The sequence below is a fragment of the Periplaneta americana genome, chromosome 13 (genome assembly GCF_040183065.1).
Source record: "Periplaneta americana isolate PAMFEO1 chromosome 13, P.americana_PAMFEO1_priV1, whole genome shotgun sequence".
In the NCBI taxonomy this organism is placed as follows: Eukaryota; Metazoa; Arthropoda; class Insecta; order Blattodea; family Blattidae; genus Periplaneta; species Periplaneta americana.
Window position 1 is genome coordinate 43,337,050 of NC_091129.1, and position 24,821 is coordinate 43,361,870.

General features: G+C 36.0%; 1 protein-coding gene across 3 annotated transcripts in view; it reads right to left on the minus strand.

The window, feature by feature from the left end:
- Window positions 1–24,821, minus strand: part of LOC138711830 (kinesin-like protein KIF23) — a 79,907-nt gene that overhangs the window by 24,976 nt on the left and 30,110 nt on the right. For all 3 annotated transcript variants that reach the window (XM_069843091.1, XM_069843090.1, XM_069843089.1), the window contains exons 7-11: window positions 23,873–23,980; window positions 13,110–13,177; window positions 12,579–12,709; window positions 3,765–3,868; window positions 1,992–2,096 (exon numbers count right to left, since the gene is read on the minus strand). In XM_069843091.1, coding sequence (XP_069699192.1) covers window positions 1,992–2,096; window positions 3,765–3,868; window positions 12,579–12,709; window positions 13,110–13,177; window positions 23,873–23,980 — 516 coding nt within the window. The remainder of the gene's footprint in view (window positions 1–1,991; window positions 2,097–3,764; window positions 3,869–12,578; window positions 12,710–13,109; window positions 13,178–23,872; window positions 23,981–24,821) is intronic.

A 24,821-nucleotide genomic window follows, 5' to 3' on the forward strand; every position in this document is an offset into this window, starting at 1 on the left:
TATAGTTTGATTGTGTGACTATTGTGTATTAATTTATGATGTATGGTACGGAAAGCTGCGTATTTGTGTTATAGAAGTGTTACGTATGTGTGTTGTTAATGTTTTTGTATGTTTCAAATTGATACCTGATATTTATTTTGCAATCGCAATGCCTAATTTACGGTTTGTTTATGTTTTGTTTACATCGCGTAAGCTAATTTAATTTTCTTTTCTATTTCTCTTTATGCTTATCTTTTTTGTGTATGAAACTATAGCCCTAACATACATATGTAAAATAGGGCTAACCACCATTGGAGATACAATAATAATAATAATAATAATAATAATTGTTATTCATATCGTTATAAAACGATAGCAGAATACAAATGATGACTTGAATTTTATTCATATCTCTAAAGAACGATAACAAAATATAAATAACGTGATATCCATAAAGAACGATAACTGGATATAAATGATAATTTTGAATAGCATTTACATCACTAAAGAACGATTAAAAAATAAAATTAAAACTTGAAGAAGGCCCGAACCCACAACCTGTGAATCATTAAACAAGCACTCTACCGCTGGCCTACGAGGCGCAGACATGGAACACTTTCATAGTTCGGGAACTGCTTGTACAAGCACATGCATTGTGTAACATCGCCGCGACCCGAAGTGGACTTTGAAAATATTCGCTGTTCACGAGTGCGGCCACTTTTTTTTTTTTGACAGCTGTACACACTAGGCCACTCTTCGTTCAGTCTGGACAACTGCTGAATTACCATAGAGGAGCATTTCTCAAAGTATGTTCTGGGGTTCCGTGAGCCCTATATGATTTTAAATGTTATTTTATACATTTTTACTTGGTTATTTAACGACATTGTATCAATTACTAGGTTATTTTGAATCGATGGGATTGATGATAGCGAAATTGTATTTGGCGAAATGAGGTCGGGCATTCGCCAAAAATTACCTGACATTCGCCTTACGGTTGGGGAATAACTCAGAAAAAATCCAACCAGGTAATCAGCCCAAGCGGGAATCGAACCCGGGCCCGAGCGCAGCTCTGGATCGATAGGCAAGCTCCTTACCCGACTGGGCTGCTCCAATGGCTATTTTATACATAGTGGATACTATAAAAATATATAAATGTTACGAAAATATGAATCAATAATAACATGAAACCACCAATGATGATGATGATGATGATGATGATATTATTATTATTATTATTATTATTATTATTATTATTATTATTATTATTATTATTCCAAGAATATGCGTAATAATATGTTTAATGAACATCTAAAACGGAAAATACCCATAATACTTATCACTTTCATCACTGGATTCTCTGCGTATATGTTCACTAAAACAAAATACCGAAAAGACAAAATGCAGAAGTACAGTAGAAATGAGAGAACTTTTCGCCATAAAACCAGATTGCAGGCTTAAAAGCAAATACATGCGTCCCACTGAACAGAATTATTGAGATACTAGCTTTCACTTGTCTGTTAATTATTAAATACTAATAAAATATTACAAGGATTCCGCAGTTACACTTAGATTAAAAGGGGTTTCGCGGTGGAAAAAGCTTGAGAAAGAATGCCATAGAGGAAAGAGTTTACGGATGTGTACACATGACAACCGTGATCGCGATTAGGTCGATAATCTCGAGTAGAGACTGAAGTCTACCACTAGTATTAGTGTTTAGTTACAGGAATTTATGAAAAGGACATAATTTGTTTTGTGAGGGGATAGCCTATACATTCACTTGTCCATGACTGAATTTGCTCCATAGCTGACGACAGCAATCCTGAAAAGGCCGATGTGTTGAACGTAGGGTAGTAGGCACATGCGGTACCCAGAACCTCCCACTCTCTCCCTCTGCGTATCGCCCCTCAAAGAAACAACTCAGGAAGTGAGACACGGGCAGTACTTGCAGTTTTCAATCCACTCTTTACAGATCATTCTACATTTTCCTTTGTGTACACAGAGAGAAGTCTTACCTTTTGTTCTGTAGCTTTTATATCCTCGTTCTGATCTTTGATGGTCTGCTGGAGCTCCTGAATGCGTGAATCCACTCTGCATAGTTTCAATTCCAGATTAATCCTCTAGAAACACATATCTCAATCACAAGCTGTACTTAACGTACCTATGTCTCGCTATCATAATTCATAAGAATTAAGAGTAAAGCGTCATTTAATGTTATTCCATTTATGTCACTAAAAACAAGATCTGAACAAATATCACATAACTATTCTATATGCACCCTTATTTCTATTTCTTTTTGTGCAACATCCGTGTTTCATTCCAATAATTAAACACGAGTTCATTGCTCATACTGCTTAATATTTAGACAACACTTGCTTTCAAGTGCCTTACTTTCATCAACACCTTCACATAGTACGAGGCGCATCCAGAAAGTAAGTTTCCCTATTTTTAAAAAGAAAAGAACACACACTTTCAGGAAAACATTTATTGGCAACAGGTACAGCAATGTTTCAGTTATTTTTCAACATAGCCACCATCAGAATTGAGACACTTGTCTTATCGTGGGATCAACTTTCGTATCCCTCTGTCGTAGAACTCTGCCGCCTGTGAATGGAACCAGCGTGTGACAGACATCTTCAGCTCTCCGTCATTACCAAAATGCTCACCGGAGGACAGGAATTTCTTGAGGTGCAAGAAAACGTGAAAATCGCTGGGAGCAAGATCAGGACCGTAGGGTGTATGATCAAACAACTCCCAGCCAAATTCCGTCAAAACAGCTGCTGTGCGCCGAGCCATATGTGGACGAGCATTGTCATGGAGGAGCACAACACCTGCAGTAAGCATTCCACGCCTCTTGTTTTGAATGGCATGTCGCAATTTTCGCAGTGTTTCACAGTAACGGTCAGCGTTCACTGTTTCACCTCTTGGAAGGAATTCAATGAGCAGAATGCCCTTCCTGTCCCAGAACACCGTGCACATCACTTTCCGTACCGACAGCGTCTGTTTGAATTTCATCCTGACCGGACAGCCACTATGCCGCCAATGCATTGACTGCTGCTTGGTTTCCTGGGTGAAGTGCAAAATCCAAGTCTCATCACCCGTGACGATCCTGTCGAGGAACTCGTCGCCGTCATCGTGATACTGTTGCAGAAATGTCAGTGCTGCTCCTAAACGTTGCATTTTGTGTTCGGGTGTCAGGTTTTTCGGCACCCACCTAGCACACACTTTTTTCAACAGCAGGTGATTAGTGACAATCTCATGCAACAAGGATCGCGATATCTGCGGAAAATGGTTGCTCAGCTCTGTAATCGTGAAGCGACGGTTCTCCATGATGCACTGCCGCACCAGCTCAACACGATCATCATTGATGAGGAATGGTCGCCCACTGCGCTCTTCATCATGGACACTTTGACGACCTTCGGAAAACTGCCTAAACCAGCGACGCACCATCTGCTTACTCATGATGTTCGGCCCATAGACCTGACAGAGCTGCTGATGAATTTCAATTGGCGCAATGCTTTGTGCATTAAAGAACTTTATCACCGACCGAACCTCGCAGGCGACGGGAGAAGGAATAAGAGCTTCCATTTCGGCCACTGCTGCCATGCTACTGGCACCAGGCGGGACCTGTCCGGCTGGCATATGATTGATACGTCATAGATCTGTTACACATGCGCAATTGACACGGCTAATTACGTTTATTTTCAAGGGGAAAAAAATCAGGAAACTTACTTTCTGGATGCGCCTCATAATTAGAGAAAAAAAAGAAATGTGGAAATAGAAATTACCTTTTTCTTTTCATGGTAATAAGTATCTTTCAAATTGGCACTCTCTTGCAGAAGTAAAATATTTTCTTCAATTAACAACTTCAACCTATCACTGAATTCTTTCTCTGCAATTAGATTAAGGAAAGGACCATAAACATTTTATTTACTGGTTCATTTAAAATTATTCTACATTTTAAAATACAGCAAATTTGTTAATATAACTGAGCCCTATCCTAACCTTATAAGGTGCAATATACAAAAATTACGGAAATTTATAAGCTATAGAAGAATAGTGTTTTCCACCATCGTTTCTGGATTTTCTCCTAACATATTCACATCATTAGCGTAGACAAGCAGTTGCTGTAACCCATTTAATTCCAAAAACCTATCCGTTTTCCTGGACTTTCCTAATGGCATATTCTAGAGTGAAGTTAAAAAGTAAAGGTGATAGTGCATCTTCTTGCTTTAGCCCACAGTGAATTGGAAAAGTATCCGATAGAAACTGCCTATACGGACTCTGCTGTACACTTCACTAAGACATTTTAATTAATCGAACTAGTTTCTTGGGAATACCAAATTCAATAGGAATATTATATAAAACTTCTTCCTTAACCCTAGAGAGCTCAAGCCTGGAAACTTTACGTCGTGGCTCACGCACGGTCGAGTTAGCACAAAAGTTACAAAAACATTATTTAACTGTATTTTATTCATTAACATCACTGTTATTATGTATTAAAAAGAAGATGAACATGCCAATATCCAAGTAACCTTGAGTGTTGTTTATACTGTGAAAAATGTATAAATCACATTATATGTTAAATATTTTCATCATCGTCATGGCCTGGTATATGAGTAACACAAAAATATAACGGTATTTCTACTTGTCCTATTCATTATAGTCATTATCGGTGTGAAATAGGCCTAAATTCAACAAACACGGAAGAAAATAGTATTAGAAGATGAACTCACTTAGTCACATGACCTCACACGTATTATATATCTTCATCACTATCACCATAGGCACTTTCTTCAGGATTAGCACAAAAAGTGCAAGTTGACTGTGTATGTTCTTTGCAGATGAAGTGGCGGCATACATTACACCTCGTCTTAGACTTACGATTTTTCTTCCAATTGCAGAGATGGCACCTTCCTGGACCCTCATCTTCTCCAGATGGAGGTGGATTTCTTTCTTCGGCAGTTCCAGTAATTTCTCTGATGTTTCTCTTCAGTTTACGTGGCAGATTTTCTAGTTGCAGTCTTTCAAGTAGATAATTTCTAGACAACTCCTTGCCGAGTGTTTGTAGGAATTTTCTTCGAAATGTCAAATTGGCGAATATTGTGTTTCAGTATAATGAAGCTATTGATGCCTGCAATGTTCAGTAGTGTAAAGAACAGAGTTAGAGGCCAGCGGTTACTGGTTCTTGCAACTGAATACCTAGCCTTGTACTCGTCCACCATGTCCACCCCTCCTTTCGTTGAATTATAAAACGTCAACATGTAAGGTTTTCTAGATTCTTCAGGGTCTGGATCAATTTCATCGGTATGATGCATGGTGGATAACAGCAACACCACCTTCTTTTTCGGACAGTAGGACAGAAGGGTCTTGTCCTATTTTCCATTGAACAACTTTGCAAAAATAAAGGGGGCACCTCCCTCTTATTTTTTCTCAGCGTTCCAACTAATGTTAACTTGTGAGTTGTTAGAAGTTCATCAGCAAGCGGCACTGAAGTGAACCAGTTGTCAGTGGTGATGTTTCTCCTGGATCCACTGATTGGCTGCACCATCCTGTTCACAACACATTTAGCAGAGTTATCAACTTGGTAGGGCCCTTCAGGCTGCTTACCAGCGTAGACTTCCATATTCAGTGTATAAAAGGTTTTTGCACATGCCAGAGAGAATACCTTTATTCCATATCTTGCCGGTTTTGTTTTTATGAATTGTTTGAAACTGCACCTTCCCCTAAAAGATTCCAACATCTCGTCGATAGTGACGTATTCACTAACAGTAAAATTCTCGGAGCATTTTTGAACAATTTGCTCAAAGAGAGATCGAATAGGAGTAAGCTTATCAACACTTCTGCGCTCTTGTCGAGTATTTGAATCATCAAATCTTAAAACTGTCACCAGGAACTTGAATTGTATCCGGTTCATACAAGTTCTGAAATAAGGAACAGCTGTCCCATCAGCAGACCAAAGGTCGAACAGGTTCAGATGAGATGCTCTCAAAACTCCAGCCATATAAAGAAGTCCTATAAAAGCTTCCATTTCAGTTCTCGTTGTATTGTGTGCATCTCTTGGGCGGCTGTAATTTGGACGCACTTTTTCAATTTTTTTCATTTGTATGTCTAACAATTTCATCAATGATAGTGTCAGTAAAAAATAACTTCCAACACTGGAATGGAGTCGATGCGCTCCTTGCTACCTGTTTTACACCAGGCATAAACCTTACTATATTTCGTTCGCCAACACGTCTGTTACGTGGTGCACAGTGCATTTCCTATGTTGTTACTCCATCTTTCTCTGTATAAATTGGACCTGGAACAAGGTCTACTTCCTCATCTGCTGATTGAGCAGAGTCTGTGTTATGATCGATTTCTTCAACCATATCTTCTTCTTCAACGTCCGATTCAATGCTATCAATTGGTCTGATAATTTCTTCTTCACGGAACAATTGTCTTCTGACTGCACCAGCTTCCCTTCTTGTTTCTTCTTCCCGGGCCATTTCCTTTTCTACACTATCAATAAGGTTCCTTATCCTTTCTCCCTCTTCATCCATATTTCTACACGGCAATGTACGGGGATCAGTAGTGAAAATAAAGTATTACACTGACAAAAACGTACGTATATGTGAAAAGTTATAAATACAAGAAAAAACTACATTATACATATACACCAAGTGAAACAATACGAAGTTGCGTAATGACTCGCACACAGTTGAAACGACCAGGTCTGTATAACAACAGTTTCAAATCAAATTGACCAATAGCAAAGTGCATGACAACAATCACATCTTATTCTGGAAGAGTCGAATGAAAGGTACTGAAGGGGTGAGCGGCAGAACTCAAGTGACCTTGAAGCAGAAGCTAAACGTTTATCACACCCAGTCGAAAAGACCGTGAGTGAGCTCTCAAGGGTTAACTGAGTCATATGTCTTTTTGAAATCTTTGAATAACTAATGTACTGTACCCTTATACTCCCATTTTCCCTCGAATAGGTCTATCTGTCAAATACAAAAATATCTGATCAATAGTCGATCTATTACGCCTAAAACTGCAATGAATTATCCCCAATAATTTCATCTACATATGGAGTTAATCTTCTCAAAGGAATATTGGACAAAATTTTGTACAACGTCAATAAAAGTGATATTCCTCGAAATTTACTACAGTTAGGCACTTCTCCCTTCTTAAAGATAGGTACACTTATGGACTCCTATTGTTCTGGTACTATTTCCTTTTTTAAATAGTAAGTACAAGCTTATAAATTTCGCTAGATAAGGCGCTCCCACCCTCTTGTATTAATTCAATTTGATCAGTACCTGGAGAATTGTAAGTTTTCAAATTTTCTATCGCAATCTCGACTTCAGAAAGTGTGAGTTTGGGTATAAATGGCTCAGCAGTTTGTATTTGAATTTCTTCCCAATCATTTCTATTTGGCCTATGTACATTTAGTAGTTGCCCAAAATAGTTTTTCCATCTGTTAAGGATTGAATGAATGTCTGCAAGCAAGTCTCCATTCTCATCCTTGATCACATTTATCCTTGTCTGATATCTGTTCTTAAATTCCTTTATATTAATCTTCAATGTTTTTATTCTTACTATTTGTTTCTACCTCATTCAGTTTTTCCTTCAAGTAACCTCTCTTTTTATTCCTAAGTGTACGACTTGCTTCCAGTCTTTCATTGGAATAATTATCTCTATTCTCCTCAACTGGATCCTGTAAGAATTTCAATTTTGCCTGTTTCCTTCTTTCTATTACCATGCAACAATCTTCATCAAACCACGGCTTCTTTTTATTAGTTTCGCAATAACCTATGCTCTGCTCAGCTGCAATTTTGATACTATCTCTGATATTTTCCCACATGCTATTAACATCTAACTCTACCTCAACATCGTCGGAACTTCCTAAAGTGGCAAACCTATTCGAAATTTCGATCTGATAATGTCACTTAGTTTCCTCGTCCTTTAATTTCAGAATATTGAATTTACTAGTAACTTGTTGCTCTACTCGCTTGGCTACTGATAGTCTTTCTCTTAATTCTCCAATTACCAAATAATGGTCAGAATACACTATGCCGCCCTGAAAGTTCGAATGTCTACTATACTAATATGTTTCCGTTTATCTATCAAGATGTGATCTATTTGGTTGTGTGTCAATCCATCTGGAGAAGTCCAAGTATATTTATGTATATTCTTATGGGGAAATGTTGTACGTTTGACAATTAAATTTTTTGATGTGGCAAAGTTGACTATCCTAACTCCATTGTCATTACTAGTTACGTGTAGACTTTTTTTCCAATAGTTGGTTTAAAAATATCCTCCCATCCTACTTTAGCATTGAAATGTCCCAATAAAATTTTCATGTGATATATAGATAACTGATCAAAAGTGTGTTCCAATTCCTTTTTTTTTTACCTTGGGGATTTAGTGAAGTGAATTTTTAATGGCAGGCAGAGTAACTATCTCATGCCCCCATGTTTTAGATTGCTACCAGTGCACTTCATTAGAACCAGGTACCCAGCTTCGAAGCCGTTAGCCCTGTGAACTTACAATATATTTATGTTCCCCTATTATCATAATTCAGGGTTGGTATCTAAGAAATTAGCAAGTTCTTTGTGATAGTAGAAGAGAAAGAGTGGGGGAAGGGAAGTGGTCCGTGGCCCATTTCTTTTAGGGCTCATCCCGACATTTGTCTTATTGCTCAAGGGAAACCACGCCAATTCCTCATAGAAGCTATCCTTTTTATGGTCGTTCTTCTCTTCTGTAGGGGCGTGGGCATTTATAACTGTGATATCGCACCATCTATCCTTAAATACTGGTCAGACTGATTACTGCTCATGACTATCTTACAAAACATCTACATCGAATCAGCTTATCGGACTCTGCTGAATGTTTATTGTGCAATAAAGAAGAGGTCATGGACATGGAAAATCTAAAAATCTGTGAATCTCTGGAAAATTTTATGGATCTACATCTAAATATTGGGAAGCAAGGAGGAGAATGACTTTACTGTTAAATATTGAGCATTAGACACACACACACACACTTAAGTACCAAGTATGATAACGTGTCACTGATAAATTCGACCTTTTCTACTGCTGTTTTTATTCTTTTATGGATAAAGAATCCTATTCCTAATTGGTGATTATTGTTTCCTTCCCTATAATACACCAAGTAATCTCCTATTTGTGATATGTCATTCCCATGTAATCTAACCTCTTGTACTCCCATGAAGTCTATTCTATATCTAGCAGTGGCGTATACTGGTTAAAGGGTTTGGGCTACCGCTGACCCTATTATTACACAAAATATATCTAACAATTACTTTAATTTTAATTACTATGGTAAAACTAATAATACAAAATTATTACATTATGTTATATTATAAGCTTTTTCTTTTGTAATTTCCTTGGGCTACCGCTGGTAGCCCCGGTAGCCCGCAAAATACGCCCCTGCTAATTCCTTTGCTACTAATGTTACCCCTCCTGTTCTATATAGACTTGCAACATTCCAAGTACCAAATCTCATAACCTTATTCCTTTACTGTGGTCGTGCCAATGAATCAGTCACATTCCGGGACTTATGTTGTGGTTTCGTAACAACCTTATTTTTTACGGTGATTGGTTGTTAGCCCTTCGCTCCACCCCCAAGCTGGAGGACCACCTCTTACCGGCTGTCTGTGACTGTTTAATATATTCGTAGCTACTCCATATCTGGAGGCCGTCTCCTCTATCCGCTACCTGTAGTGATAGGGACCAACCATACATGAGCTCAAATCCTCAAACAATTAAAAATATCAGGTCTATGACCGAAACTGTTACAGCAGTAGAATATACAGGTTCGTACAAGTATGAAATCTAATAGAGGTAGTCTATTGCAAATGTCTTTAAAAAATTAAATAAAGATTAATAATAAAAACTGGGAATATAGAATTTTATAAAAAGATGGAGAAATGCCGAAAACTTTTAATTTATCAGTAGAGGAGTAGACTTGGATAAAAGCCGGGAAATCTCCTGCAAAATCAGGAGACTTGGCAACACTGTTAAATATATTATTTAACAGTTACCTGATGAAAGATGATGACTAGCTCTACAGGAAGCAATAAAACTTTCTCCACGCTTGTGGAGGCTGTAATCAGCTCTTTTAGAAGTATACAGTCTATTACAATAACAAAAATTGAGCAAAACCGCTTTGTATAAATATCTTTGAAATGCAAATCAATCATACAAAATTAAAGTCATTTTTAATGTTTAGCAACTAAAATTAGTCGAAGTTCTTTGGTTTCACATTTTGGCTGTTGACCAGTGAATTAAGGGGGCTTTAGTTTGTTAAATGCGTCATACAAAATACATACAAGGATCATAATGCGAAGATTATATATTACAGTATTAGCAAACATATATCAAACAAATATTAGAACACGAGTTCAGAAGAGGTTGTTCTTGTTATGGTTGTACAGTATATTCATTATTCAACAATCGATGGTATCACTTGTGACCTTAACTTGTAACTACAAGGTTACAATCAGTCTTCGGACTCTACTAAACATACCGGTACATATTTTCATGTTATTTGTGGATTCCGAAAAGACATTTGACGAAGTATTACATAATAAGTTGTGGTCAATAATGATAAATAGTAGATTTCCTAGCTACATGATAAAGCAAGCCAAAGCCTTTACCAAAATATGCTAGAATAAGTACAGACAATTTACTAACGAGGGGCAATATGGTAATAAACAAATCAGGAGTAAAACAAGAATGTCTCCGCAGAGTCCTGCTTCCAGAGGAACCTGTCCTAAATGACATATTATTAAAAAACTGTTCTTGGTACTGTGTTACTTTACAAATGACTTTTGAAGAACCCACAGGTTCATTGCCACCCTCACAAGCCCGCCATCGGTCCCTATCCTGTGCAAGATTAATCCAGTTTCTACCATCACATCCCACCTCCCTCAAATCCATTTTAATATTATCCTCCCATCTAAGTCTCGGCCTCCCCAAAGGTCTTTTTCCCTCTGGTTTCCCAACTAACACTCTATATGCATTTCTGGATTTGCCCATACGTGCTACATGCCCTGCCCATATCAAACGTCTGGATTTAATGTTCCTAATTATGTCAGGAGCAGTTAAGATCACATGATATCAGCCTCAACACTAAGTGCAAATTATATAAAACATTAATAAGACCAGTCTTGCTTTATGAATCTGAAACCTGGGCAGTTGGCAGTGCCGACAATTGTAGGCTGAGTATATTTGAGAGAAAGGTTTTGAGGACAATATACGGACCAGTAAATGATGAGGGCAGTTGGAGGAAAAGATATAATTATGAATTATACCAACGTTTTGAAGAACCAGATGTTTGCAGAGAAATTAAAGCTAGGAGAGTCAGGTGGCTGGGCCATATCTGTAGGAAGGATGAAAATGATCCTTGCAAGAAATTGACTCTCACTATACATTTTCGCACCAGAAAAGTAGGGTGACCTCAGCTAAGATGGCTGGATGAAGTGGAGAAGGATATAATAGCAGCAGGTGTTAGAGGATGGAAAACAAAGGTGTTAGATCGAAGGATATGGAAAAGCATCGTTGGGGTGGTCAAGGCTGGAACCCGACTGTAGAACCAAAGAAGAAGAATTGTCAGGTGAAGAATACAATGCGTGCAGTTCTGCTTTGTGTAACTTTCTCCATTCTCCTGTAACTTCATCCCTCTTAGCCCTAAATATTTTCCTAGGAACCTTATTCTCAAACACCCTTAATCTGTGTTCTTTTCTCAAAGTGAAAGTCCAAGTTTCACAACCATACAAAACAACCTGTAATATAATTGTTTTATAAATTCTAACTTGTTTCTTTATAATTAAAATATGTCTTTATAGTTTTTTATACATAAAAATATTACCAGTACACTACATTATTTTTACTATGACGAAGTTAAAAATGGAATATTTTAAATTGTTGTACTTTATACAACTTTTTAAAAAAAAACTTACAGTATGTCATTTTATTTGTATTACTTGGATAAAATTAAAAGTGAGATTTCGAATGTTTTCACTTGCATCTCATAAGCTTCAACAACTAACACAGTACAGTATGTAGGCCTTAAAAGTTGTTAGTTTAAGGAATTTTAATCTTTCATCATATTTAATATACTGTATAGAAAAATGTAACTTTTTAGCTGTATTTTAGAATTTTATATACTATATTTTTCTACTTGTTGAATGAATTCATAATAGTGTGTATTCTTAGTCTTTTAAGAAATTTAGCATAAAATTAGCACCTTCAAGATATTTATGACATATTCCTCTAAGAATTACCGTAGTAGAAGATCAATATGAAATAGAAGGAAGGAAAGTGACCGTTGTTCAAAACTTTCAAACTATTAGGTACAGGAGTAATTTTAAATCTCATTTATTATCCAATATGGACCTCTAGTATTGCTGTAAACAAACGTAAGATACTGTACTCCATTGTACTCATCAGTTAAATTTAAGATGAACATATAATTAAGTATAAAAAACTTTAAGTTTAAAAAATGGTTACATTCAATGCAGCATTGCTTAAAATATTTTATGAAGTCAGAATTAAATAAAACATCATATAAAATAATTGAATAACCTTTACCTTTGGATTCAGAGTTGTTCTTCACTGATTGATACTGAGTTTTCCTTAATTCCAGAAAATTTAACAAATCAGGAATCAAATTATTATTTCCTGGCTCTTTCATTTCTAAAGAAGGGAAGGCTGCATCCACACTGAAATATACAAAAAAATTAAATTACAGGACTTAATGAAACAACACATTAAGTTGTGATGATTTGAAGTGATCATAGCGGTTTTATTGTAGTCATTGTTATATAGTTAATTTTCGAAGTTATTGATTCCTCCTTAAGCAGATATTGATATAAGAACAGAGTCAGTTAACAATATGTCAACAACATATTTAAAGAAAAAGCAACTCATTTAAGTCCTCCTTTCAAAGAAGAAAAAAATATACAGATACAATTTGTACCCTTAAAACATTTTCTTTGCAACGCCTGTAATACTCTTATCTTCTAATATGTGCTTAATACTGTACTAAGCTAGTATTCATTAATTTTATATGTTATGTTAAATTTATTCCTCTATTGTAATAAACAGTATTTGACAATGTACCTGCATTCTTCATCAGTGCTCCTTTCTTGTATGTGTTGATTTGCCTTTCGAAATTCCTCCACATGCATCTGAAATATTACAAACTATTTGTATCAATCTTCTCAATGTATCCAGCTGCTGACAACATAAGTCCACTGTAGTCTAATTCAGTTGTTTTTCACGAGAAATGAGGGGTATTTTGTTCGGTGTTCATTCATGTTGAATCTTTCGTACACTACTTTCAACACTTGAATATAAATAATTGACTCTGAGGATGGTGTGAAGAAGCACCGAAACAGCTGTAAGCCGCACATGCTTACACAATTAACACGAGTAAGATCGCCATTTAATCAATTATTTATATTCAAGTGTTAAAAGTAGTGTATGAAAGATTCAACATGAATGAACACCGAACAAAATACTGCAGGGGTGTGTCTTCTGCAACTGGTACTGATGATTTTAATTTACTTCTTTTGTGGTTTATGGATGGACAGTATAGAAAAATGTGTTCCAGATCTTCATCATGATTACTGCACCACAGACAAGTAGGATTATCAGAAATGTGAAATCGGTGTAGGTACAATGTGTGACAATGTGACCTGTTTTGGCTCTTGTTAAAAATGTATGAACATGTCTGGGCAAGATTTTGTACATGTTCAGGTCATTTGGTTTCTTTTGTACAGACTGTAAAATTTTTCCTTTGTCAGAAGAGAGCCAATTGTCGATCCACAGGTTTGTAAAAGAGACTTTACTGAAGCAAAAGCACTGGATAGAGATATCACTTGAAGAGGTCTTGGTTGCAAACATGTTGCCTATTTTGCAATATTATCGACTTTCTCGTTTCAAGGTATACCACAATGACTAGGTATCCACTGTAATGTTATTTCAAACTCTTTGTATCAATTGCAACATTAGCAAATTTATCTGAATTTAAATAATTGATTAAATGGCAGTCTTACTCGTGTTAATTATGTAAGCATGTGTGGCTTACAACTGTTTTGGTGCTACTTGACACCATCCTCAGAGCCTACTAGATATCAGCGCTATCTCAACTCCGCTGCCTGTTGTATGGGCGCGTTCGTGTGATGAAGAGTTGTGTCAAATAGTGTGTGTGTTCTGAAATTGATCTGTGTGTTGGGCAGAGATCTAGTAGACTCGGAGGATGGTGTCAAGTAGCACCGAAACAGCTGTAAGCCACATAGCGCCGAGATCTAGTAGAATCTGAGGATGGTGTCAAGTAGCACCGAAATAGCTGTAAGCCACACATGCTTACATAATTAACACGAGTAAGATTGCCATTTAATCAATTATTTATATTCAAGTGTTAAAATGTAGTGTACGAAAGATTCAACATGGATTATCTGAATTGATCCGCAAGGGCGTCATCACAGAGAAGGGACCAGAGAGAAGGGGGCAGCTGTCCTCCTAGACAACTTAATGATAAAAAAAAAAATGGAAGGAAAAACAAAAATGGAGAACGATTTACTGCTTTGGGATAAGCATAATGACGAGAGAGTGCTGAAAGATGTATGCTGTTCACGAATAGACCAATCATTGAAAAATGCCACTTCACATTCAGAATCAAATCGTTTCTTTATGTGGTACTACTACAAAGGAGAGAGCATCGTCATTAAAGTGAAAGAAGCGTGTATGTATAGCTTATTAGCAGATGAAACAGCAGATATTTCGGAAAAGAAGCAGTTATCCATAGGGTTGCGATATTTTGACAAAGAGGCTGATGAAATCAAAGAGGAATTTGTTGACTTTCTTGAACTGGAAGTGCTTGATGCAAAAACAATTTGTCACAAACTAAGAACTGGATCCCGAGAAATCCGTGGGCTCGGGTTTTGATGGCTGTTCTATGATGTCTGATAAAGAATGTGGGGGTCCAAGCAATATGACGGGAAAAGTATTAAAACGCATTGTTCTTTCATTGCTCTTCACACAAACTAAATCTGATCGTAAATGATCTGAACACAATACCGGAAATCTGCAATGCTGTAGGAACCATAAGGACATTATTACGTTTTCCGCGAGTCGGTATTGAGAAGAAAATTGATACCAAACATCCCACACCTATGAGAGACCAGATTGCTTGAAAAACAAGTGCATCAGAAGTAGCGGTTGGTGACCGAAATCCTCTGTGAGGCCTGTAGTAAGTAGTTTAAGCAGTCTACCTTCCGTATAAAATGTCTATTATTGATGATACTTTATTATGATTGACATTATTACTATATTATTATTACTATTATTATTATTATTATTATTATTATTATTATTGCAGTTTCTGGCAAAAATCTTATACGAGCAAAAATAGTGGTTGATAACAAAATAATAGAACAAGTGACAGATTTTGTATATTTAGGAAGTCATATTTCTTCGTATAATTATCAAAAAGACATAAATAAAAATATATTGAAATATAATCAATTAAATGGTATCTTGAGAAGGAACTTTGGAAAACAAATGCGAAAAGAGGTCCAAATCTGATTTCACAACATAATATCAAAACCAGCTCTGTTATAGGGCAGTGAATGTTGGACACTGCGGCAAAAGGAAATAAATAGAATCAACGCATCACAAATGAGATTTCTACGATCACTGACAGAAGTTACCTTGCGGGACCGCATTAGGAGCGAAGACATAAGAAATCAGTGGGAAGTTGAGGAGATGACCGCAGACATCCAACATTATCAACGTAAATGGAGAAACTATCTTCTTAGGATGCCTGAAAATCGTTTACCAAAGAGACTTTTGCATTACCATCCACGAGGACGAAGAGATTTAGGCAGACCTCAACGAAGTTGGACGGACCAATTCCATTTGTAGTTCACAGACGGATAACAACCCAAAACTGTGTATTGGCAGAAGAAGAAGAAGATTATTATTATTATTATTATTATTATCATTATCATCATCATTATTATTATTATTGAAAAATAATATGTCAATCTTCAAATAAATGGCTATGCTGTGAGTTGATTTCAGAAGTCTTAACTATTTAATTTTTATAAAGCAACGAATATTATGCTCAACTAAAAAAGCATGTGTTGAAATTCCCCTGGAAATATTTTTCAGTTGCTGAAGTTTCAGTAGACACACTGTTTTTTTTTTTTTTTTTTTTTTGACAGCGTAATTTGACAATGTCATTAGCTTTTGCTATAACGACAGCTAATATATACTATACTATGCAAGCACGACCAACAGAAAAGTTTATTTCCCACCACATTACCAAAGACCCATTTATGTTACTCACACCAGGATGCATTGAAAGCTCGCGTTTTAAGATTATCTTTCTGAAAAATTGTCAGTGACGGCGTAGGTCAGTCTTAATTTAAAACTTTCCTTTTTTTCAATATTATTTCCTACCGATAACAATACTCTAACAATGAATTTATTATTATCATAATTATTTCTCGCATTTCTTTCGATTTCTATTTTCCCGAAACATATAACAGTGGATCACATGACGATTCACCACTGTTATTCTCATCCTAACCGACACTTGAGACCGGCATTGACAAAAGACCGGGTTCTGAATGGGAGAAGTGAAGGCTGATGGGTGGGGGAAAACCTGTTAGGCCACAACAAATGTGCCTCAGTTTCAGCTTTCCGAGTGCAACCTTAAAACCTGTGGAAACATACGAAATGCAAAAGTCAGACCCGGCACAAGTGATTCTGGTCTAAGGAACAAATTTTACTGCAAGACAGGTCTATATACATCACAAAGTTTTCTACTTCTATAACTCTATACGCTTCATTGAAATAACTAATATAATATGTTATATACGACTAAACACCACTAAAATTTTGAGTTTAAGGAAGCAAAGTGACTGAGGCCCGGCCTCACTTGCCTCAGCCAATCAGCCGCCACTGGCATCAGTGTGGTTAAGAAGTACTTGGTACAAATAATGCAGTCATTAGAAACCCTTTCCATCGAAGAAAATGCCGCCACAAGAAAAAGCGCCTTTCATTTGCATTCAGTGGCTTGTAAGTCGTTATTCATCATGGCTGTCATTTTGATCGCGAAGTACTCTACAGTGTTAGAACCAGTAGTGATTGCTTTCCAATCCAAGATCTTGGATATCGTCAAAACCTGCAGCACATTTTTTGACGCATTGTGGAAATTGTTAGGCACCATCGCGAGGATCAAGAAGAAAATCGCCGATGAAGAGTTAAAAGAATGCAATCAAATCTTCGAGCAACTGAGACTTGATTTGAATATACCACGAATTTTTGGTAGGCAGCAGCACCGCAGCAACATGAATTCTATTATTTCTTCTTTAGAATTACGGTTTTCTACACCTGTCTTTGAATTGACATCTATATCCTTCAAAATGATAATAGAAGAAAAAGCACTGATTCAATATGAAAAACTTGTCAGATTACCAGGAAACAATTGGCATTCATACAGTCCCCTCTGTAGATTGAAAACTCAAAAAAGTTTCATATCCAAGAATTAAAACAGAAAATCAATATCCCGAATTTAAAAGAAAACTTACAAATTCAACCAAACCCTTTAATTCTATTAAATATAGAATATGATCTAAATTTAACAGGAGAAATACTGAAATCAGAAGTAAACACTGAAATAATAAAACAATTGTCTTTAGAGACAATTAATGTTAGGTACCCTCCACAAAACTGGCTTCATTTATACACCGACGGATCCTTGATCTCCAGAGAACAAGGTGCCGGTGCAGGTGTTACGTGCTGTCTCTTCTCACTTTATAGATCTCTTGGATATGGAACAACAAGTTTTGATGGAGAAATCGTTGCAATAAGTGAAAGTCTCAAGAATCTTCTATTTCACATCAATAAATTTAAGAATGCAGTTATATTGCCAGACTCCAAAGCAGCTATTCTATCAATATTCTCTAAACACACACCTTCATCTCAAACAGCAGAAATAACTAAAATGCTCTCTCAATTAATATCACTCAATAAAAGAATTGTATTCCAATGGATACCATCCCATTGTGGAATCCTGGGAAACGAGAATGCAGATGCTTTAGCAAAGAAGGGCAGCACTGCTACTTACAGACCTGTTACTAAATCTACGTATTACTCTGTGAAAATATTTATTAAATCTACATGCTTAGACTTCAACAAACAAAATTTGATAACACAATCTCAAGGGAAAAAATTGAACTCTCTGCGTCATAATCTACAGTTAATTCCCGATTTACCACGAAAATCGTCTGTAGCTGCATTTAGATTGACAACAGGCCATGATTATTTGGCCAAACACCTGCATAGAATTGGAATAAATCAGTTCCCTAACTGCCCATTGTGCAACTCAAACCAAGAAATGGATTCGTAACACCTCAAAATCTGTGCTTCAGTGGCTGACCATGATAATATCTTTGAAAAATATTAGAGTGCAAGAGGTCAAATGACTATCATCAAACACCTGGCATTAGAAAACAACAACAACATATCCTTCGCACATGTTACTCATGAAAAGGCAGATTCATTCTATAGTTTTTACCATTTGGAGGGCCTAGAAGAAGAATTGGAATTTTTGTACAAAATATGGAAGGACAAGAAATTGAGAAGTGAAGAACTAAAAGACCTTGTAGTCTCCCAAGTCTAAAAGAGCCTGAACCTTTCTTTCGGGCGACGAAAAAGGCTCTGCTGATATTCTCGCCCAGCCATGCACCACCAGTACAGTATAGAGCTCTTTCAGCAGTCTGCGAAGGATCAAGACATGACTATGAAGCACTATGGGAGAGGACCAATTAAATGGACTGGCTGTGATGAGTGTACGTAAAAATTTGTATTTGAAAACTACAATTACTTTATTCAAATAATAGTTGAAAAATTTGCCATGAACCCAAGAAAATTACTTTTTCAATAACTATAAATTATTTGCAACTCTTCTGTATTGTGAATTTTTCATTGTTTAATATTGTATTGTATTGTATTGTATTGTATTGTATTTCCTATTCTATTAATAAAATAAAAATGAATTAAATATCAATTATTTTCTTATCAATACAAATGTTTATAGTTTATTATGTCTGCATCTTTTCCTGTAAGCTCTTTAAAATCTTAATGTGCCCCATCCCCACCTTGGAAGCTGGCGACGTTCCTGCTGACTTGTATATTACAATGGACATCAACACACATCGTGAATGGAGATTTTCAAATTTCAGGTATCGGTAATCGTATTGATATTCCACAGAACAAAATCTCTGTGGTAATATCCGTATTAATGTAGAGACTTCAATAATTCTGAGAAACCACCAGTGGAAAGTAGTAGCGTTTCTTTTACTAAAAGAGGGGCATTATTTCTTTTGCAGGGTAAGAAACCTGACATTGTTACAGCTCAAACATAAGTACATAATATTGGTACTTCAATTCTGAAGAGAAAATAATGTGAAAATAAATATTCACTTGCTCTGTTTTGTTCGCACAATGATTTACTCGTAAGAATTAAGCAGAAGAGTGGTCACTGTGTTGTGTTAATTGCAAACAGAACAGTTTGTATAGGTAAAAAATTTAAATACAATGGAAATATGAGACAAGACAATCATGACTAGAGGGCGGATCTGTGTGTGTTGTCCCTGAAGTTTAGTATGCATGGACTATTTTGCTACTGCTCGCATCGCATCTAACCTGTTTCGTTTTTATATTTATTTTATTTTTATTATTTTTGTGATACAAAATCCTTAAGAATTTAAACAACGAAGTGAAAGAAAATGTTAGGGTAAATGTTTTTCAGTTAGAAAATTGGTTACAATATTTTCAGAAATTATGGTCCCAAATTGTTGAACCTCTTGAATTACCAGTTTCTGCTAATACTGAAATTGAACCTATCTCCAAATTTGAACTAGTTCAAGTTTTAAAGAAAATGAAGAACAATAAAGCCCTAGGAGAGGATTTACTGAATGCTGAATTGTTTAAATATGCAAGACAGACATTTATAAATAGACTCTTTCAATTTCTAAATAAGATATGGACAGGAGATGATATACCAACAAGTTGGACAAAATCAATAATAGTTCCTATATTCAAAAGAGGAGACGTAAAATCGTATGACAACTACAGAGGGATCAGTCTATTAAATACAGGATAATCAAGAACAAATTGTATAAACATTATGAAACACTTTTCGGAAAAGAACAAAATGGCTTCCGAAAGGGAAGATCATGTTACGATGGATATTTTACATTAAAATTATTGATGGAAAAACACCGGGAATTCAACTTAGAAACACATATTGCTTTCATTGATTTGGAAAAAGCATTTGATAGGGTAAAATTTATGAGATATACAGCGGAATATACGAAATGGGATCACAAACGCAATGAAGATGTAATGGAAGAATTACAACTAGAACCTGTAATTAATCACGTGAAACATTATCAGAACAACTAGGTAAATCATCTGCATCGCATGCGTAGAGATAGAATCCCAAAAGTCATGCTCCACTATCGTCCAAACGGGAAGAGATCTCTCAGTCGTCCAAAGAAGCGCTGAATTGAAAATTCAACTGTGAGATCATAACAGGCCATTTGGCCTAATACTTGAAAGGAAGAAGAAGAAGAAGAAGAAGACGAAGAAGATTATTTTTGTGAAATTTGGTATGAAATTAGGTTAGTTATTATTGTGATAATTAATGGTAACAGTAGAAATGATAACAATAATTGTTGTTTTACTATTTTATTATTAGTAGTATCCTTTTGTTTGCAAACTGGGCACAGTTACAGCTCGAATGGCCATACAGGCTCGTGCGAAGGATCTTATGTACATGCGTTTGTATAATTGTGTATCAATAAATGCACTTCATTCATTCATTCATTCATTCATTCATTCATACATTGTTTCTTTTCTAACCGCACACAGATCCGCCCTCTAATCATGACCAATGCACAACACAAGAACAATTTCATTTTAGGCACTTCTCCAGGTTTTTTTTCCCCTTTTATTTTACTCTACATTGATTTTTAAAGCTTTCTTTCGTTAGACCATATATTAGAAATAGTGAAGCAGATCTATAGAACGTATGTCGCAGTGACATTTAAAATTTCAACTATTAAAATTTCAGCTATTATCCCACTGCAATGAATAGGAAGCCAATCCAATAAGGAATCAGTCTTTTATAACTACTTATAATCAATATCCCTGTACTTCATTGGAACTGGCCCATTTGAGTGTCATCATGCTTCCAACTGTGACTGGCTGGGATCTTATTTTTTTATAGATACTTGTCTGAGATATATATGAACCTTGTCTGCCGTATCTTTCTCAAAAGTACAACGTCCCTTTTAAACAATGGTCTGTCATTGGTTTGCTGTTTGGCAGTAGAGGTTTAATTACGAAAATTCACATGGAATTATCTTAAGGAACTTCAAATTCCTTTTGATTATGTAATGTCTGTCCTTATAAATATTATCAAGGATTCTCTTCAAGTATTACATCATCATCTCTATTTCAATTAATCCACTTATATTTGCCTTCAACAATTAACTTTCTTTTTTTTTTTTCTTTAATGTATCACATCACATATTATTGTACACGTTTACTGTATTCAGGACCCTTGTCGTCACTCAAATTCTTTGAGCTGACGTCTATAATTTAGAAAAATATATGGGATGTTTCAGAATTCAACTGAAGAAATTTATCTGGTTATAGAGGGGTTGTAGACAAGCAATTTCAGATAGGGAACTCAGAGTCTCCGACGAAAAATAGAAAAATATCTGAGTTATCAAATGACCAGCTGTTAAAATAGTTTACATATTTAAAAAAATCATAATCCAGTACTGGTACATATTATAATGAAATAAGAATATGGAATAGTTTCGGAATTTATTAGGAATTAAATGAAGACCAACTGTTAAGAACTAACTAACTGTGTTTTCAAAATTAAGCTTTTACAGAATCTGTAAAATTGCAGGTAAATAATGGGACAGTACACCACTGCACTGCTTTTTGTTTCACCCTCATTTACTTTCGTTACTGTACCTATTTTAAAGAAAATTATCGGCGTGAAGCTGTGGTATATGGATAAAGAGTTGGATCTCAAAAGGTAGTATGTTCTAGTCCCACCATCTTAGTATAGTTTTCTTTTAATCCCAATACCTCTTTCCAAGGGGGAAAGGAAGTGGCCACCCTAACCCATTATCTCCTGGCCTAGTTGCCTCATGAGTGATGCCTTATTGGTGTTACTTATGAGATTCAAACCTGTCTTCGGACAGATGATTAAATTATTTAATGGGTTATTTTACGACGCTATATCAACATCTAGGTTATTTAGCGTCTGAATGAAATGAAGGTGATAATGCCGGTGAAATGAGTCCGGGGTCCAGCACCAAAAGTTACCCAGCATTTGTCCGTATTGGGTTGAGGGAAAACCCCAGAAAAAACCTCAACCAGGTAACTTGCCCCGACCGGGATTCGAACCCGGGCCACCTGGTTTCGCGGCCAGACGCGCTGACCGTTACTCCACAGGTGTGGACACAGATGATTAAACAACAACAACCTCTTACCAGTATTTTATTGCTTACTTGCTCTAAGAAAGACGAAAAGAAAAATTTTCTTTCTTTTCTCATTTATCCATTTTAAATAATTGATTAAATGGCGATCTTACTTGTGTTAATTATGTAAGCATGTGCGGCTTACAGCTGTTTCGGTGTTACTTGACACCATCCTCAGAGCCTACTAGATCTCAGCGCTATCTCAATTTCGCTGCCTGTTGTGTGGGTGCGTTCATGTGATGAAGAGTTGTGTCAAATAGTGTGTGTGTTCTGAAATTGATCTGTGTGTTGAGAATTTGATTAGGGTGTGTTTTAGTGTGTATGTATACTCGTATTTCATATTGTTCTAGTGTGTTCAGTTTTTGGTTTTTGGGTTGTATGTGTAGGATTTCCATGTCTGTATTTATGTTATTGAACACACACACTATTTGACACAACTCTTCATCACACGAATGCACCCACACAACAGGCAGCAAAGTTGAGATAGCGCCGAGATCTAGTAGGCTCTGAGGATGGTGTCAAATAACATCGAAACAGCTGTAAGCCACACATGCTTACATAATTAACACGAGTAAGATCGCCATTTAATCAATTATTTATATTCAAGTGTTAAAAGTAGTATACGAAAGCTTCAACATGGATTATCCATTTTGTTGTTATATTTTCTATTAAACATGTAACTGATACCGGTATGCACAATTACAAGTTAATTGATAAACACATTGAAACTTGTCTAGTGTAATGGATATGAATTTCTCCAACTACATTATTTCTTCACTCTCCTAAACAAAATTATTGTCATTATATTACAAAATAACTATAGCTGGCATTTTAATGTTACGATACAAGTTTTAAGTAACATACCTTAAGTAAAAATAAAAGTACCTGCTGAAGTTTGAACATTTGGCCTCAGAAACAATCTACATGTTTACCGATTATGCTACAGAGACATAGCAATATTGTATCAGACACATTTCCAAATCTACCGCTATGCCACATGCAAATTCAATCAGTGGCATACTGCCCCAAAAAATATTTCACGCCATTACATGCAAGTTCAAACCGGCATACCCCGTTTCCTGTCTCAAAACACTTACTTAGGACCCCTCCAGAATCCTCTAAATTTTTTGGTAGAATTATGAAACACCTTGTATAATCTGAGACTATTTTGGCTGGTGAGTAAAGTTTACTCAAAATGTATATTCCTTAATTATAGAACAGAATAATATGCAAGAAAAATTGTACGTGTGGTTGCTTTAGAGACAGCACAAGGTTATGAGAAATGAACAAAAAATGGCTTACTTGATTATCTTTCCTTCTGCCCACTGGAAAATTCAGGTTATGCTTTGCAGAATCCACCTGCTGTGTAACTTGCACTTCTTTGGTCACGTCTGCAAACTTCATAACATGCTGAAACCAAGCACCGATATCTTAAAAACAATGAAAGTGTTTCCAGTAAATCAGAGTCGGTATGAAAATATAAAAAATACAATTAAAATTTATTTAAAAGTTAATTATAGAACTACAGCAATAATTCCCGAACTGCTTATGTTTACAGGCAAAAGCCAACACATAGGCCAAGAGATCGAGCTAGTAACTTGAATTAATATAAAATGAAAGGAAAATGTTTGTTAAGTAAATCTCAGGTCTACATGGTTCCAGGGAGCAGGAGGATGAGCTGATGAACTCTCTTTATGAAGAATTCCGGTCTCAGCAGACTAGTCAAAATCCTTATTTGAGTTAGGACTGAAGTCATACCGATAATGAAGAAACTAGTCAACAGGAAGGCAACCCAAAAATAAAGTCTTCTTCTAGATTATGTGAGCTTTGGATCAGGATCCCAACCAGTAGCAGCTGCTCTTAAGATTTTTGTTTGGTAGGGCTGGACTAGAAATTTCATTCTATAAAATTATTATCAAATATCACAGAGCAATTTACCTCTATTGAAATTAAAACTATAACGAATCTTTGGTGCACTTTTTGTTGGTGCTGATAGTGTTGAAGATTATATTTATTTTTATACTATGACTAAAGTTACGAAACGCTATACCAGCATTTTTCAACCTCTTTCAACACATGGTACACTGAAGTTGTAATTTAAAATTCCGCAGCAAGCTCATAAATCTATACATGAATGGTTCATAAAAACATGTAAAATACGATTTTTTAAAATTGGTTCATAGTGACTATTTTCCCATATTAGGCATCTACATCATTTCGTCAACATCTCTCTATTCCGTCATAATTTTGT